The sequence below is a fragment of the Meriones unguiculatus genome, chromosome 12, assembly GCF_030254825.1.
Source record: "Meriones unguiculatus strain TT.TT164.6M chromosome 12, Bangor_MerUng_6.1, whole genome shotgun sequence".
NCBI classification, from domain to species: Eukaryota; Metazoa; Chordata; class Mammalia; order Rodentia; family Muridae; genus Meriones; species Meriones unguiculatus.
The window spans coordinates 31,599,430-31,614,105 of record NC_083360.1 but is presented as its reverse complement, the minus strand read 5'-3'; the positions used below and the strand labels follow the sequence as shown (position 1 = coordinate 31,614,105).

Genomic DNA, 14,676 nt, shown 5'->3' with positions numbered 1-14,676 from the left:
TACCATAACCCAAAATAATATCTCCCTCCCCAGCCTTTAGATGCTTTCTTACATTTGTTTGTTTAATGTGTGGGGGCTCTTGTATACCATGGTGCTCGTGTGAGGTCAGAAGAAAACCTGCATGAGTCAGTTCTCACCTTCTTTTGTGTGGGCTCCAGGGGTTAAATTCTGCCATCAGGCTTGCCAGCAAGTACCTTTAATCAGAGTCAGCTCACCGGCCCTCTCCACCCTTTTTATTTTTTCAGATTTTACTTTTAATCGTGTTCATGTGTTTATACCAGGGTGTAGACACATGCAGGTGCCTTCAGAGGCCAGAAGAAAGGCATCAGGTCCATCCTGGAGCTGCAGTCACAGGCTGCAGCTGACTGGAGCTGCCCAGCTGGGCGCTGGGAACTGAACTGAACAATCCCTCTGCAAGAGTAGTGGATGCTCTTAATTGCTGAGCCATCTCTCCAGTCCAGTTTCCACCTTGTAAAAACATATCCCTTTGATGTCTCTAGATACAGAGCAGAAGATGCGCCAAGCCTGGAAGTCCTGGTTGATATACATGGTTGCTCGTAGGACCAAAGTTCACATGCAGACTACTGCTCTAGAGTTTAGGCGGCAGAGTGTCATACGGTGAGTGCATGGGGCAGGACAGGACAGCAAACATCGTTTCACCACGAGATTGATAGGATTCTTTAATCTCACCACAATGCTTAGAATACAGGTGATACCTAGAAATACCCATTGATAACATCCAGCTGTAATACTGAATTGTTATAGCAATGTGATTAATTCTGATTAAATGCTTACAGTGTCCTAGGCGTATGTTAACTTTGTGTGTATAATTTTTGGTGGCAGGGGTGTGAGCTGGTTAGTTTTATGTCAACTTGAAACAAACTAGAGTTATCTGAAAGGAGGGAGCCTTAATTGAGAAAACACTTCCAAAAGATTGGGCTGTAGGCCGGTAGGGCATTTTCTTAATTAGTGATTGATGCGGGAGCGCCCAGCCCATTGTGGGTGGTGCCATTCCTGGGCTGGTGATCCTTGGTTCCATAAAAAAGCAGGCCGAGCCAGCCATGGCGAGCAAGCCAGTAAGCAGCACCCCTCCATGGCCTCTGCATCAGCTTTTGCCTCCATTTTTCTTCTCTATTTGAGTTTCTGTCCTGACTTCCTCCAGTGATCATCAGTGATATTAAAGTGTAAGCCAAATAAACCCTTTCCTCCCCAAGTTGCTTTGGTCATGGTGTTCCATCACAGCATTAAAATTCTAATTAGGACAGGGTGGTACAGGGGTGTGAACTTAGGGTCTGTCACATGGTTGATAAATTCTGCACCACTGAACCATGCCCCTAGCTGCCCGACCCCCTTGTAGGCCACACTGGCCTTGAACTCACAGAGATCTGCCTGCCTCTCAGAGTGCTGGGAATAAAAGGCCTGTGCCACCGGGACCAGCTCCTTATCTGTCTTTTTACTTTTTATTTTGAGTAGTCTGGCTTTGAATTCTCTCGATAGCCCAAGCTAGTTAGTGCTAGGCCTTCAACCTTCCAGACTCAGCCAAATAGTTGGGATCACAGATCTGCACCAACAGGTCGGGCTGTGTATGCATTAGAAAGTATTTTATCTAATCCTTGGCATAAATCTCTAAGTACATTCCTACATACAGCATCATGTACAGTAAGTCTCAGGAAAGGTGAAGGACTTATCTGAAATTTTGTAAATTGTCGTGGGGGAGAAGGAGGGAAGAAGATAGGAGAGCAGGACCAGGAGGAGAGGAGGGAGGGGCCTTTGATAGGGATGTAAAGTGAATAAACAAACAAACAAACAACACTAAGATGATAAAACGAGTGAAGGAAAAAGGGGTCTCATTCTTTGCTGCAACCACCCACTGCCCTGCAGGCCATCTCAGCAGCGCTGCACATGCAGGACACAGTCTGCTTTGACTCTCTCCACACATGCAAAAAGCTGCTTTATAACTGGTCTGGGCTTTGCCCCTTGAGGGTCTCTGGGTCCTGAGTGTCAGGACTGTGAAAGCAGCTCAGGAGAGATGGCTGCTGGGTACAGCCTGCTGGCTTTACAGCTGTCCTTACTTGGATCTGAGTCCCTGCCCCAACATGTGTTTCTTTCTTAGTTGTTAACGATGGCCGGCTTAGTCCCTCTCCCATAACTTTTTTAAAATCTGTTTTTATATTATGTGTATGGGTGTTTTGCCTGCATGTATGTTTGTGTACCAACTCAGGTTGTCAGACTTTGTGGCAAGCACATTAACCCACTAAACCATCTCTTTGTCCCTAGGATCGCATCTTGATTTTTTTTTTTTTAGATTTTATTTATAGATGGCTGTGAGCCACCATGTGGTTGCTGGGAATTGAACTCAGGACCTTCGGAAGAGCAGTCAGTGCTCTTAACCTCTGAGCCATCTCTCCAGCCCCCACATCTTGATTTTTTTTTTTTCTTTTGTTTTTTTTATGTGCAGCAATAGCAGTCTGGCAGGTGTCAGCAAAGAGATGGCACTGTGAGGGACAGAGACTTGGGCTAAAGTTCGGAAGCACAGCTTTAATTTAATGGTTCTCTTTTCTGGTGAAAAGGGAGCCTGCACCTCTCCCTTCCCTCCCTGACCCGCCCCCCCTCCATCTTTGATTTGCTCTTTCAGTTTCTGGTGGAGCAAATGGAGGTGGCAACTGGGACAAGCCCACGCGGACCACGTTCTGAACGAGGCGGCTGTGACGCACAGGGCGCTGAGCCTCCAGTGGCAGGTTTGTCTGGCATAGTCAGCCTTCGGTGTTCTAGGGCATCTTCCCACGCTGCTGCTTGTCGGGAGGGCAGCTCTGGGGAGACGGCTTTGAAGAGCAGCATGGGAGGGGAGGCTGCAGGCTGCAGCAGACGGCACTGCTGTTAGGAACATGCACTTGCTCTCCGTGAGACTTCCGTGCAGAGCTGAGTTTGCTAACTTTGTTATAAGCTGTCAAAAGTATGTTCTTGCCTCCTCATTGCTCTTCTGTAGCAGACTAGAAAACCAAGACTGAGAAGAAAACCTTGCTACTTTTCTCCCACAGGCTGTTTGGGTTTTGGTTTTTGATACAGAGTCTCACGTAGTCCGGGCTGGCCTTGAACTTGCTATGTGGTGGAGGGTGACCTTGGTCTTCAGATCCTCTTGCCCCACCTTCCAAGTGCTAGGACCATGCTCATCATTGAAACTCACCACTCAGTGCAATGAATATGTTAATAAACACACTTAGACCCTGAGGTCACCTGCACACACTGGACATACACACATGTAATCACAGAATGGAAGGGACTGTCCTGAAGGCTGGAAAGATGAGTCAGTGGGTGAGGGCGCATGCTTCCCAGAGTCCTCAGTGAGTAGGTGAACAGCTCTCACCCGCCTCTAGCTCCAGCTCCAGGGTACCTGCTGGTCTCCTCGGGCACCTGGCCTCAGGTGCACATACATGCACACAGACAGACCGACATGTGTACATAATTAAGACTAGAATAAATTCTAAAAAAAAGAGTTAAGAAAGAAAACTCCAAGTGAGATTTTGGCATGAAGGTTAGTTGGAGTGTGTGTGTTTATAATTTATTTTTGTATAAGTTTTTTTTTTTGTTTGTTTGTTTGTTTTTCTTGAGGCAGGAATTCTCTGTGTAGCCCTGGCTATCCTGGACTCGCTTTGTAGAGCAGGCTGTCCTTGAACTCATAGAGATCTATCTGCACTTGCCTCCTGAGTGCTGGGATTACAGGTGCGCCACTACAGCTGGCTCATGTATATAATTTTTTTTCCTTCATGTTTGTATGTGTACCACATGTGTGCCTGGTGACCATGGAGGGCAGAAGAGGATATCAAATCACCAGCAGCTGGGGTTCTGGGAGTCAAACCAGAACCCCAGTCCTATAAAGAGCTTTCAGGGCTCTTGGCCAATGAGCCATCTGTCCAGCCTCAGATTCTGTTTGAATGTGACTGATAGACAGGATTTGCTCATGGAGAGATTAAATGTGACTTCAGAAAAGGAATCCTTTGGTGACTCCGGGCCAAGGCTGAGCAGCTGCAACAGTGGAGTTGCCTTTTATGGAGATGGGACCATGAAGGAGAAGCAGCCTTGCGGGGAAGGATGAGAGGAGAGGTGCACTCTTCCTCCTAGTGCTCAGCCTGATACTCCGAGCCACAGAGAGGTGCAGATGCCAAGGAAGCATCCGAAATACCCAGGAAGGGTCCAGGCAGGACCCCGTCCTCTGAGCCCTTGTTGGAAGAAGGCTTTTAAAGCCAGACAACTAAGTGAATGAGTGGAGTGTCAGGAGGGGTTGTGGCACAGGCCTTGTGAAGTCAGCACAAGAACAGGTGTCCAGCAGAGAAGGTGCTGTGTGCTGGGTCACACGAAGTTCTGCTGGGTCAGGCAGGGTGAAGGCAGTCTTGACCTTTGGGCTGAGCCACGTGGAAATGGTTGATGGACTTGGTTGATAAGCACAGTTTCGGTGAGCTCATGGGAGTGCTTTCAAAAAAGCCTCCTAGGGAGAAGTTGCCAACATGTGTATCTTGAGTTTGGGAAGGAAAGAGCTAGTGTCAGCCGATGGCACAGTGTGCTGGAGGATGAACCCCTGCTTCGGGGTTGTGTCTGCAAATACTGCATCACAGAAAAGAGTGTGTGATCTATACTCTTCACCCTGTTTAACCCTGTTTAAAGGGTTTCTCCTGTGTAACAGCCTAGCTATCCTGGTCACTTTGTAGGCCAGGCTAGCCTCAAACTCACAGAGATCCCCCTGCCTGTGCCTTCCAGGTACTGGGTGGGATTAAATTTGTGTTCCGCTGCCTTTCAGTTCTTTATTCATGTTTTGACAACTGCAGATATATTTTTTATTCCTTTTTAAATAGTCAGAAAAGGGGGAAGGGGCCCTGGAGAGATGACTTAGTGGTTATGGGCTTGAACTTTTCCAGAGGATCAGAGTTCAGTTCCCAGTACCCATATCATGTGGCTCAGAGCCATCTGTAACTCCAACTCCAGAGCACCTGACTCCTCTAGCTTGCACAGGCACCTGCACACACATGCACACATATATAATTAAAAATAATAAAAAGTAAGCCAGGCCCAGTGGTGCACACCTGTAATCTGAGCATTCAGAGAGGCAGAGTCAGGCGGATCTCTGTGAGTTCAAGGCCAGGCTGGTCTACAAAACTAGTCCGGGACAGCCTGTCTTGAAAAAAAAAAATTAGACTAAAAAATAAAAATTCAGGGTCTTATTATGAAGACCATGTTGGCCTCAACCTCGTGATCTTCCTGCCTCTGCCTCCGAGATTCTGAGCTTAGTAGCACGGCCTCCCATATCAGCTTAAGAATGAGTATAAGGACAGGAGCCTGTCACAGAGGGCCTCTGAAAGACTCTACCCAGCAGGGTATTGAAACAGAGGCTGAGACTCATGGCCAAACTTTGGGCAGAGTGCAGGGAATTTTATGAAAGAAGGGGAAGATAGAAAGACCTGGAGGGGACAGGAGCTCCCCAAGGAGAGCAACAGAACCAAGAAATCTGGGTCCAGGGGTCTTTTCTGAGACTGATACTCCAATCTAGGACCATGCATGGAGATAACCTAGAACCCCTGCGCAGATGTAGCCCATGGCTGCTCAGTGTCCTAGTAGGTTTCTTAGTAATGGGAACAGGGACTGTCTCTGACATGAACTTAGTGGCTGGTTCTCTGATCACCACCTGAGGTGATCCTGAGAGGAGAACAGCCTCACCAGGCCACAGAGGAACTAAATGCAGCCAGTCCTGATGAGACCTGATAGTCTGGGGTCAGATGGAAGGGGAGGAGAACCTCCCCTATCAGTGAACTAGGGGATAGGCAAGGGAGGAGAAGGAAGGAGAGTGGGATTGTGAGGGGATGAGGGAGGAGGCTACAGCTGAGATACAAAGTGAATGAACTGTAATAAATAAAAAATAAATTAATAAAAAAAGAATTAAGTATAGTGGGTTTTTTTTTTCCTCTTTTGATGATTCCTCCTCCTCTTCCTCTTCTTGAGAAGTATAGTCCTGGCTGTCCTAGACTCACTCTGTAGATTAGGCTGGCCTCAAACTCACAGAGATCCTCCTGCCTCGAACTCCCAGAGTGATGGGTTTATGGGTGTGCACCACTGTGCCCGGCATTTTTTTTTTTTTTTTTTTTGAGTGTGTAGCCCATCCTAGTTTCGAACTCTTGATCCTCTTGCTTCTGCCTTCTATCTACTGGGATTAAAGGTATATGACATTGTGTCTGACTTTTGCTTAGTATCTGAGACACTTCAAAGTTTTGGACATAACATTCACCTTAAATTTATTTTGATGTACTTTGGTTATAGCTTTTTTAAAAAAAGGCTTTCTTTTATATAGCCACAGTGTCATTATTTCCAGTGCATATTGATATGATAATACGTCACAATACAGTTCATATTAAAACTGTACAATTAGGTCAACCAGTCAGGGCTACATAGTGAGATCCTGCTTCCAAAAGAAAGAAAAGAAAAAGGGGCCCTGGAGAGATGGGCTTCTTGTAAAGAGCAAGTGCTGCTTTTCCAGAGGACCCAAGTTTCATTCCTAGCACTCATGTCAGGTAAATCAAAGCCACCTGTAACTTCAGCTCCATCAAATGCCTCTGGACTGAGGGGCCACCTCTGCGTGCACACACACAAGTTTTTTTTTTTTTTATTTTTTTTATTTTTTTTCACACACAAGTTTTAAAAAGAGCCAGGCATAGTAGTGCAAGCCTTTAACCCGAGAACTCAGGAGGCAGAGGCAGGCGGATCTCTGCATTCAAGGCCAACCTGTGTTACAAAGTGAGTTCCAGGACAGACAGGGCTACACACAAAAAAAAAATCCTGTTTTGAAAAAGAAACAAACAAAAAAACAAAACAAAACAAAAAACCAAGATGAACACGACAAAAATAAAACAAAAGAACTTCTAACAGGAAAAAAAAAAAACCTGAAACCATGCATTACCGTTTTTGTGTGTGATCTAGAGCCCAATACAGAATCACCTACTATTTTTGATTGTCACATCCTGAAAGGCATTTAAAATTATCTTATAATAAGTGAAAAATAGTACATTTATTCATTTATTTCTCAAACCTAGAAAGTAAAAGCTGCAGGTGCAGGAGGGGACAGATTTCCAGGGATAGACTTGAGAAGGCAAGAGAAGATGTCATATAGCCGTGGTAGGGTGACCTTTGCCCCAAGTGTTCTCAGTTGGGAGAACAGGGCAGGAAGAGTTGGTAGTTGGTGCAGCCTGCAGAAAATTCTCTTGATTGCCTTTTTCTTCTTTATGTGTATGTGCTTGTGTGTGTATATACATGTGTGTGGGGTGCCCACAGAACCCAGAAGAGGGCACTAGCTCTCCTGGCGCTGTAGTTACAAGTGGTTGTGAGACACCCAGCGTGGGTACCACAAATGAATCAGCACTCACTCTTAATCACGGAGCTCTCTCTCTAGCCTGCTGCTTTAGTTTTTGGGGGACTAGCGAGGATGGTATTCATCTAAGAGACTGGAAGGAAGAGGTGTTATAGATTTAGAAAAAGAAGGTTTGAAATCTTCATTTATCTTCAAACCAGGGCCTGTGTTACATGTGCAGATATGTGAGACCTTCTCATGGGTGTGCAGGATACTTTTAAAGGGACCCTGTTGTCAACCCTCACCTTTACAGGCACACCTTCAGGAAACGTACAAGAAAGGCCTCTTGATAGGCATTCCCCTACTTTCAAAGAAAAGGCAGACCTACATTCATTCTAAATTGGAATTTAATGTATTATGTCCCAAAGGGTCCTTGTTTTTTGTCATTTGATTTTGTGTGTGTGTGTGTGTGTGTGTGTGTGTGTGAATTGTCTGTGTGCCATGTATGTGTCTTGCAACCTCAAAAACCAGAAGAGGGCGGCAGATCCCCTGAAACTAGAGTTACAGATGGTTTTGAGCTACCTTGTGGGTGCTGGGAAATGAACCTAGGTCCTCTGCAAGAGGAACAACCATTGAGCTATTTCTCCAGCCCCTTCATTATTCCCTTCTTAGGACATTTTATGATCCACAGTTGCATGGAACTGTCACAGGCATTTAAAGCAGAGTAGCCATTGACACCAGCATTCTCTCCATTTGCTTCATCTTACTTTAAAGTTTCCTTTCTTTGCTTCCTCGGATATTTAGGAACAATTTCACATCTCCCTTCAGTTACTTCACCAGCCCAGCTCAGCTCTAGTTCAAAAGCGTTCTTGAATCCCATCATGTAATTGCAAATGAGTTTTAACAACTTTTTTACTTTTTTTTACTTGTAGCTTCTCCCCCCCGACCCCCAAGTTTGTTTTGTTTTGTTTGTGGCAGGATATCATGTAGTCCAGGCTGGCCTCAGGCTCCCTGTGTGGCTATGGATGGCCTTGAACTCCCGATCTGGTCTTCCCAGGCTTGGTCACGGTGGCAAGAACAGCTTCTAAATAGGCACCGGGAGAGAAGGAAGGTGATCGCTGCCATGCGACACCATCAGCGCCGTCAGAAGCAGAGGTCTTTGAAGGCTTGGCTTAAATACCTCCACATCTGCAGAGCGAAGCGGTGGCACAATGGTGAGTAGGAAGCCTAGGCTCCTAGCCAGGCCTCATCAGTTCACTCTCCCGCTGCCCACGGCCCTTCAAGAAGAGGAACTGCACAGTTTTGATGACAAGAAATTCAGAAGGAAAGTACATTGTTCTTGGTTCTCATTTATTTCCATTTGGCTTTTATTTCCTCTTCTTTTTTTAAAGATTTATTTATTTACTATATATATCATATGTATACTGTATACACTATTATAGTATATACTAGTGTGTATATATAGTATATATTACTAATTATATACGATATGCTATATACGATAAATAATGTATATATGATAATATATATTATATATTTTATATAATGTGTGTGTGTGTGTGCGCTCTGTCTTCTTGCACACACACTGAAAGAGAGAATCAAATTCCATTACAGATGGTTGTGAGCCACCATGTGGTTGCTGGGAATTGGACCTAGGACGTCTGGAAGAGCAGTCAGGGCTCGTAACCATTGAGCTGTCTCTGGGGCCCCCATTTTGGCTGACCATGCTTAACTTTTATTCAGATTGTCTGAATACAGTATGATTACTACATGTATTGTATTTCAGATGGGGCTGTCCATGTTGTGATGAGTAGGATGATACCTGCAGCTTTGACTCTTCTTGTCTTTCCACTGTAGTACATCTGTATCAAGAATGCTACTTTTAGAGATCGTTTGTAATTGTAGAATGACTTGCCTTTTTGTCTTTATTAATACAGTATTTATTGGTTTTGTTTTTCGGGACAGGGTTTCTCTGTATAACAAGGGTCCTGGCTGCCCTGGACTCACTTTGTAGACCAGGCTGTCCCTGAACCCACAGAGATCCGACTGCCCTTGCCTCCTGAGTGCTGGGATTAAAGGTGTGCATCACCATGCCCAGCAATACAGTATTTATTAATCTTCTTTCCCTCTGTTAAACCCTGAACCAACCACTTTCCAGACTTCCTGGGAAGGTACAGGAAAAGGAACATACATGATAGAGAAGACATGGGAGGAAGGACCGTGGCAGGTGGAGGTGGAGGCAGCTGCTTCTCATGTTGAAGAGGATGAGAAAAGCCACCTTTAGTCAAAACAGCCCCATGGCCTCTGAGAGGGCAAAGCTTGGAATCACATGGGACGTGGGCTGTTGCTTCAGAGAAGGGTTTCTGGCATAACCAGTAATGAGACTCCCCAGAGGGTCCCAGTTCAGCCCAGAGCCAGCTGCTGTGCTAATGTCACTGGGCAGGGATGAGTGAGCGTGGGATGGGGTGGGGTTCTGCCAAGCCAAGGCTCTTGGACATCTTGGACATCTTGCCTCTGGTTCAACAGCTCTTGAGCTAGAGATTCACTTCATAGCTGAGTTCAGGAGTTAGCAGAGGTGAACTTGGAGCAGACATACAATTTTCAGGGCTGAGGGGCTGAGGCAGGAGAGCTGCTGCAAGCAAAGATAAGATAGATGTTTTTACTTTTATTATTTATTTATTTATTTATTTTTGAGATAGGATATTACCATGTAATGCTGAGGGGTCTCACTGAGTGGTCCTCACTGGCCTTGAGCTCTCAGAGACTTGCCTGCCTCTGTCTTCCAGAGTGCTGGGATTAAAGGTGTGCACCTCGGTGCCCAGCTGGGTCACATCCTCACCTTTACTTAGTTAGCCATTTCCTGTTGCTAGATACTTGACTTGACCAGCAGGGTGTTCTTCAGTGACAGGGTCCTAAGTAAGAAGTGGCCCGGAGATGAGAAAATAAAGAAGCTAGAATAGGTGGGGTCAGGAGGGCTTGCCCAAGCTGTGTGTCCTGCCAAGCAAACTTATTAGGAAGCGCAGCATCTTAAATGCTGGTTTCACGGGAGAACTAGGACAAAGGCAGCAGAAACTGTCACATAATGGGAGTAATTGGGAAGCTGATCAAGCAGTGTTGCACAAGGGCAGCACAGGCTATGTCAGGAGCATCAGGGGCGAAGCACACAGTTGCCTTGGGACTGTTGATCACAGCCCTGTATGGAGGGAAGAGTTGGGTTCTCAGTATCTGGAGCCATAGCTCCCACAGGTCTTGTCTGGCTCTGTCAATTATGTTTCTGGTTTTAGACAAGGAGCTGTGCTCCTTCTTGGCACATCTTGCCTCAGGGAAAGCCTGGGATCAGCACAGCCCTCAACAGAGAAGTGGATTATTTTCATTTGTCGTCCCTTATGCAAAGGCATATAATTTGTGATACTGAAAATTTTTTGGATATGTTTTTAAGTGAAAAGGAAAGAAAAAATTTAACTTGTCACAGATTCTGAGAAGTGTTTGGCACTGTGAGATTCTCACGGTCACCTTTTTTGTGGTTTAGTGGTTTTGTGGTTTAGATTCTCTGGTCGTTTTAGGATTTCTGTTGAGGGCTAGATTGACCCAAGGCTTTCACTTCTTCTGTAAAACAAGGATTATGTTTGGCATAGGACATAGCACAGTCAAGACCTCCTGACCTCAGGTTTTCTATCTTCTTTATCTTCTCATCTCCTGGCCTCCCTGTTAGGACCCTGTCACTGAGAACAGCCTGCTGGCCCAGGTCACCCTAGGAGCATGATCACCGATGCTTTTTGCAAGCAAGCTTATTGAGCGTGCACAGAAATGACTCACACGCTGGGCCAGACTCTAGATTAGGCACTCAGGCTTTTGTCCATGTGAATCCCATTTACCTCCTAACCAACACTCTCTAGGCACTTCCCTGTGTCTGTTGGAGCTTAGTGGCAGTAGACCAACTCTACCATTGCCCAAGGCTGGAAGGCAAATGCCTTTGGCTTTTGGGCTATTCAGCATGATGAGCTTTACTCATGCCCCTCCAGCTACCGTCTGGTTGGAGGTCTCGGTTCACCAGCTATCAGGTGATTAGCGTTGGAAGGATATGTAGCTGGGGTTGGTTACCATTCCTGCTTACCAGCAGCTAACTAGAAGCCTCACCCCTTCCGGAGAAATTTTTGTTTTTGTTTTTTGAGACAGGGTTTCTCTGTGGGTAGTCCTGCCTGTCCTAGAACTTGCTCTGTAGACCAAGCTGGACACGAACTCACAGAGATTTGCCTGCATCTGCTTCGCAAGTGTTGGGATTGAAAGTGTGTGCCACCCCTGCCCAATCAGGGAGACAGTGTTTTTAAGATTTTTTTTTTTATGTATATGAGTACACTCTCTGCACGTACACCTGCATGCCAGTAGAGGACATCAGATGGCATTATAGATGGTTGTGAGCCACCATGTGGTTACAGGGAATTGAACTCAGGACCTCTGGAAGAGTAGACAGCCCTCTGAACCACTGAGCCGTCTCTCCAGCCCGGGAGACAATTTTTTATTGCATGTTTTTCTTTTAGTTCGGTCCTGTTGCTGTGGTAGAGGTATGACCAAACCAACCTCGAGAAAGTGTTTGTTTGGCTTAGAGATTACAGTCTATTGTTGAGTGAAGTCAGGGTGTATCTAGAATAGAAACCACGGAGGCATGCTGCCTCCTGGCTTGCCTCCTTCCCTCTGTCTCCCTCATTTACCTTTCTAAAATAAGGCCCAGACCCACCTGTCCCAGGACCACCCACAGTGGACTGGGCCCTCCTGTATCAATCAGTTACCAATTAAGAAAAAAAGCCTCACAGATGTGCCACAGCCCAAGCTGATGGAAACAATCAACCAATACCCTCTTCTCAGATGTCTGAAGTTGACAACCAGGATTAGCCATCACGCTTCCCTAAAATTACAGGCCTTTTTTCTTGGAGAGAGAAATGACTCAAGAAGACGTCCCAGTGACCTCGTGTCTAGAAAACTCTTTTGTGTTGTGGTGTTTGGGGTGGAAGTGTATGAGTCTTCGCAGAGTCTAAGCACATACTATCATTGAGCTACGTTGTCAACCTAAAACCTTTGACAAGGATTGTCTGTTGGAGTTCTCTTGAATCCCTGCTTTCTGCCAGCAAGTGGGGTCCAGCCTTCGTGTTCATTCCCTGCTGGGCGAGCAGCACCTAAGAGTTGTTTCTCTGTTGCAGAGATGGCTGTACAATTCCACCGTGTCACTCTGCTCCAGATGCATTTCTGTGACTGGCAGTGGGCCTGGGAGTGGAGGCAGAGCTTGTCTGCCCACCAGGCTCTGGTGGCGAAGCTGGCCAGGAAGCTGGTGCTGCGGAGGGCCTTTGCACACTGGAAGCACTGTATCCTTCTTGGGCTCTGCCTGTCCATCTCCCAGGACATCCTCAGTGGGAGGCTCTGATGCCTTACACACCCATCCTTGCATTGTTCTTTCAAGTCTTGGTTTGTATTGAACTTCAGCTTCATCTCTTGTGTTTGGTGTGCTAGGTAGGTGTCTGTTCCTGCGATACACACCATGACCAACAGTCACTTGGGGAGAAAAGGGTCTGTTTCACCTGACAGCGTATACTCTGACCATGAAGGGGAGGCAGGGTAGGAACTCAAGTCAGGAACTGATACTTGCTGGTTTTCTCAGCCTGTTTTTTTTTTTTTGTTTGTTTGTTTGTTTGTTTCCTGCTTTTTGAGGCAGGGTTTCTCTGTGTAGCCTTGGCTGTCCTAGACTCACTTTGTAGACCAGGCTGGCCTTAAACTCACAGAGATCCACCTGCCTCTTCCTCCCTGAGTGCTGAGATTACAGGTATACACCTCTGCACCTGGCTCAACCTACTTTTTGTTGTTGTTGTTAAGATTTATTTGTTTATTTTATCTATCTGCATTTACCTGCTGGCAGAAGAGGGAATCAGTTCACATTATAGATGGTTGTGACCCATCATGTGCTTGCTGGGAATTGAACTCAGGTCCTCTGGAAGAACAGACAGTGCTCTTAACCACTAAACCACCTCTCCAGCTTCCTCAACCTTCTTGTTAAACAATTCAGGACCACGTGCCCAGTCGTGGTACCACCCACAGTGAGCTGCCCCCCCCACCTCAGTCATTAAATCAAGAAAATGTCCCACAGACTTATCTGCAGGCCAGTCTGATGGAGGCATTTTCTCAAGTGAGAGTCCTTCTCAAATAATTCTGGTTGTGTCAAACTCACAAAAAAAACTAATCACATGAGGGACACCCAAAGACTCATAGTATTCATTGTTCAGTGGGGAAAAGAGATATGAAAATAGGTCTTGACAGCACGGTGTACTGGTGCTTCTGAAGGTGGACATCAGAGCTGTGCCTGTGTGCCCAGTGCTCAGGAGCAGAGAGGCAGAAGGTTCTTAATGCAAGCACAGCATGACTACACTTCCAGACCATCCACACTCTCTCTAAGACTTGTTTGTTTGTTTGTTTGTTTGTAAAAGGTTTCTGTCATCCCAGGAGGTTCAGGCAAGGAAGAAACATCTCAAGCTGAAGAAAAGCCCTAGATGACCTCGAGTCCCCCTGGCAGGGTCTGGGTATTTACACAGATTTACTGATGAGAAGACAGATGTTCCAGAGTATGTGGTAGCGGGTAGAGAGATGGCTCAGCAGTTAAGAGCCCTGGCTGCTCTTCCTGAGGACCCAGGTTCAATTCCTAGCACCTGTCTGTAGCTCCAGTTCCAGTTCTGATACCCGAATACAGACATTCACTCAGGCAAACCACCATAAAATAAAAATAAAATATTTAAAAAGCAAATGTGGTGGCTAGGTGGCACATGCCTGCAGACTCAGGCAGATCTCTGCGAGCCAGTCTGGTCTACGTAATGAGTTCCAAGCCAGCCAGGGCTACATAGTGAGACCCTGTCTCAAAAGAACAAAAGAATACGAAATTAGTTGTGTGGGTGTGGCTCTCCAGAGCATCATTGTGGGATGGAGATCTTCCATAGAGCTCTGTGTGCTACACTCAGAGACTCACCCTTTACCCAGATGGCCCTGCGGCTTCCTAAAAGTTCATAGGAATCAATGTACCTGAATTTGTGCTTTAGAAAAGGTGTTTCTAGAGCCTGTGAGGTATCTTGCTGCCAAACCTCATGACTTGAATTTGAGCCTAGGAATCCACTTGGCAATAGGAAAGAACAGGTTCTCCTCTCCTCTTCAACCATGGCACATGCATACACATGTTTTTAAGCAGAATCCCAAATGTTTGATTTTACCAGTAAAGACTCAGGAGCAGATGGTGGGGTGAAAGCCTGCCAGCTCAGAGAGGCAGAGAAAGCACCCAGCTGACCTTCCTACTCAGCTGATGTCCTAGAAGGAAAAAG

At 46.1% G+C, this 14,676-nt stretch overlaps 1 protein-coding gene across 8 annotated transcripts in view; it reads left to right on the top strand.

Annotated features, from left to right (window-relative positions):
• Positions 1 to 14,676, top strand: part of Sfi1 (SFI1 centrin binding protein) — a 71,512-nt gene that overhangs the window by 32,250 nt on the left and 24,586 nt on the right. For all 8 annotated transcript variants that reach the window (XR_009585075.1, XR_009585076.1, XM_060365522.1 and 5 more), the window contains exons 7-10: positions 501 to 618; positions 2,636 to 2,738; positions 8,385 to 8,541; positions 12,523 to 12,684. Coding sequence is in view for 6 of the 8 variants with exons in the window: in XM_060365522.1 (XP_060221505.1) it covers positions 501 to 618; positions 2,636 to 2,738; positions 8,385 to 8,541; positions 12,523 to 12,684 (540 nt within the window). In the remaining 2 variants the exon portion in view is untranslated. The remainder of the gene's footprint in view (positions 1 to 500; positions 619 to 2,635; positions 2,739 to 8,384; positions 8,542 to 12,522; positions 12,685 to 14,676) is intronic.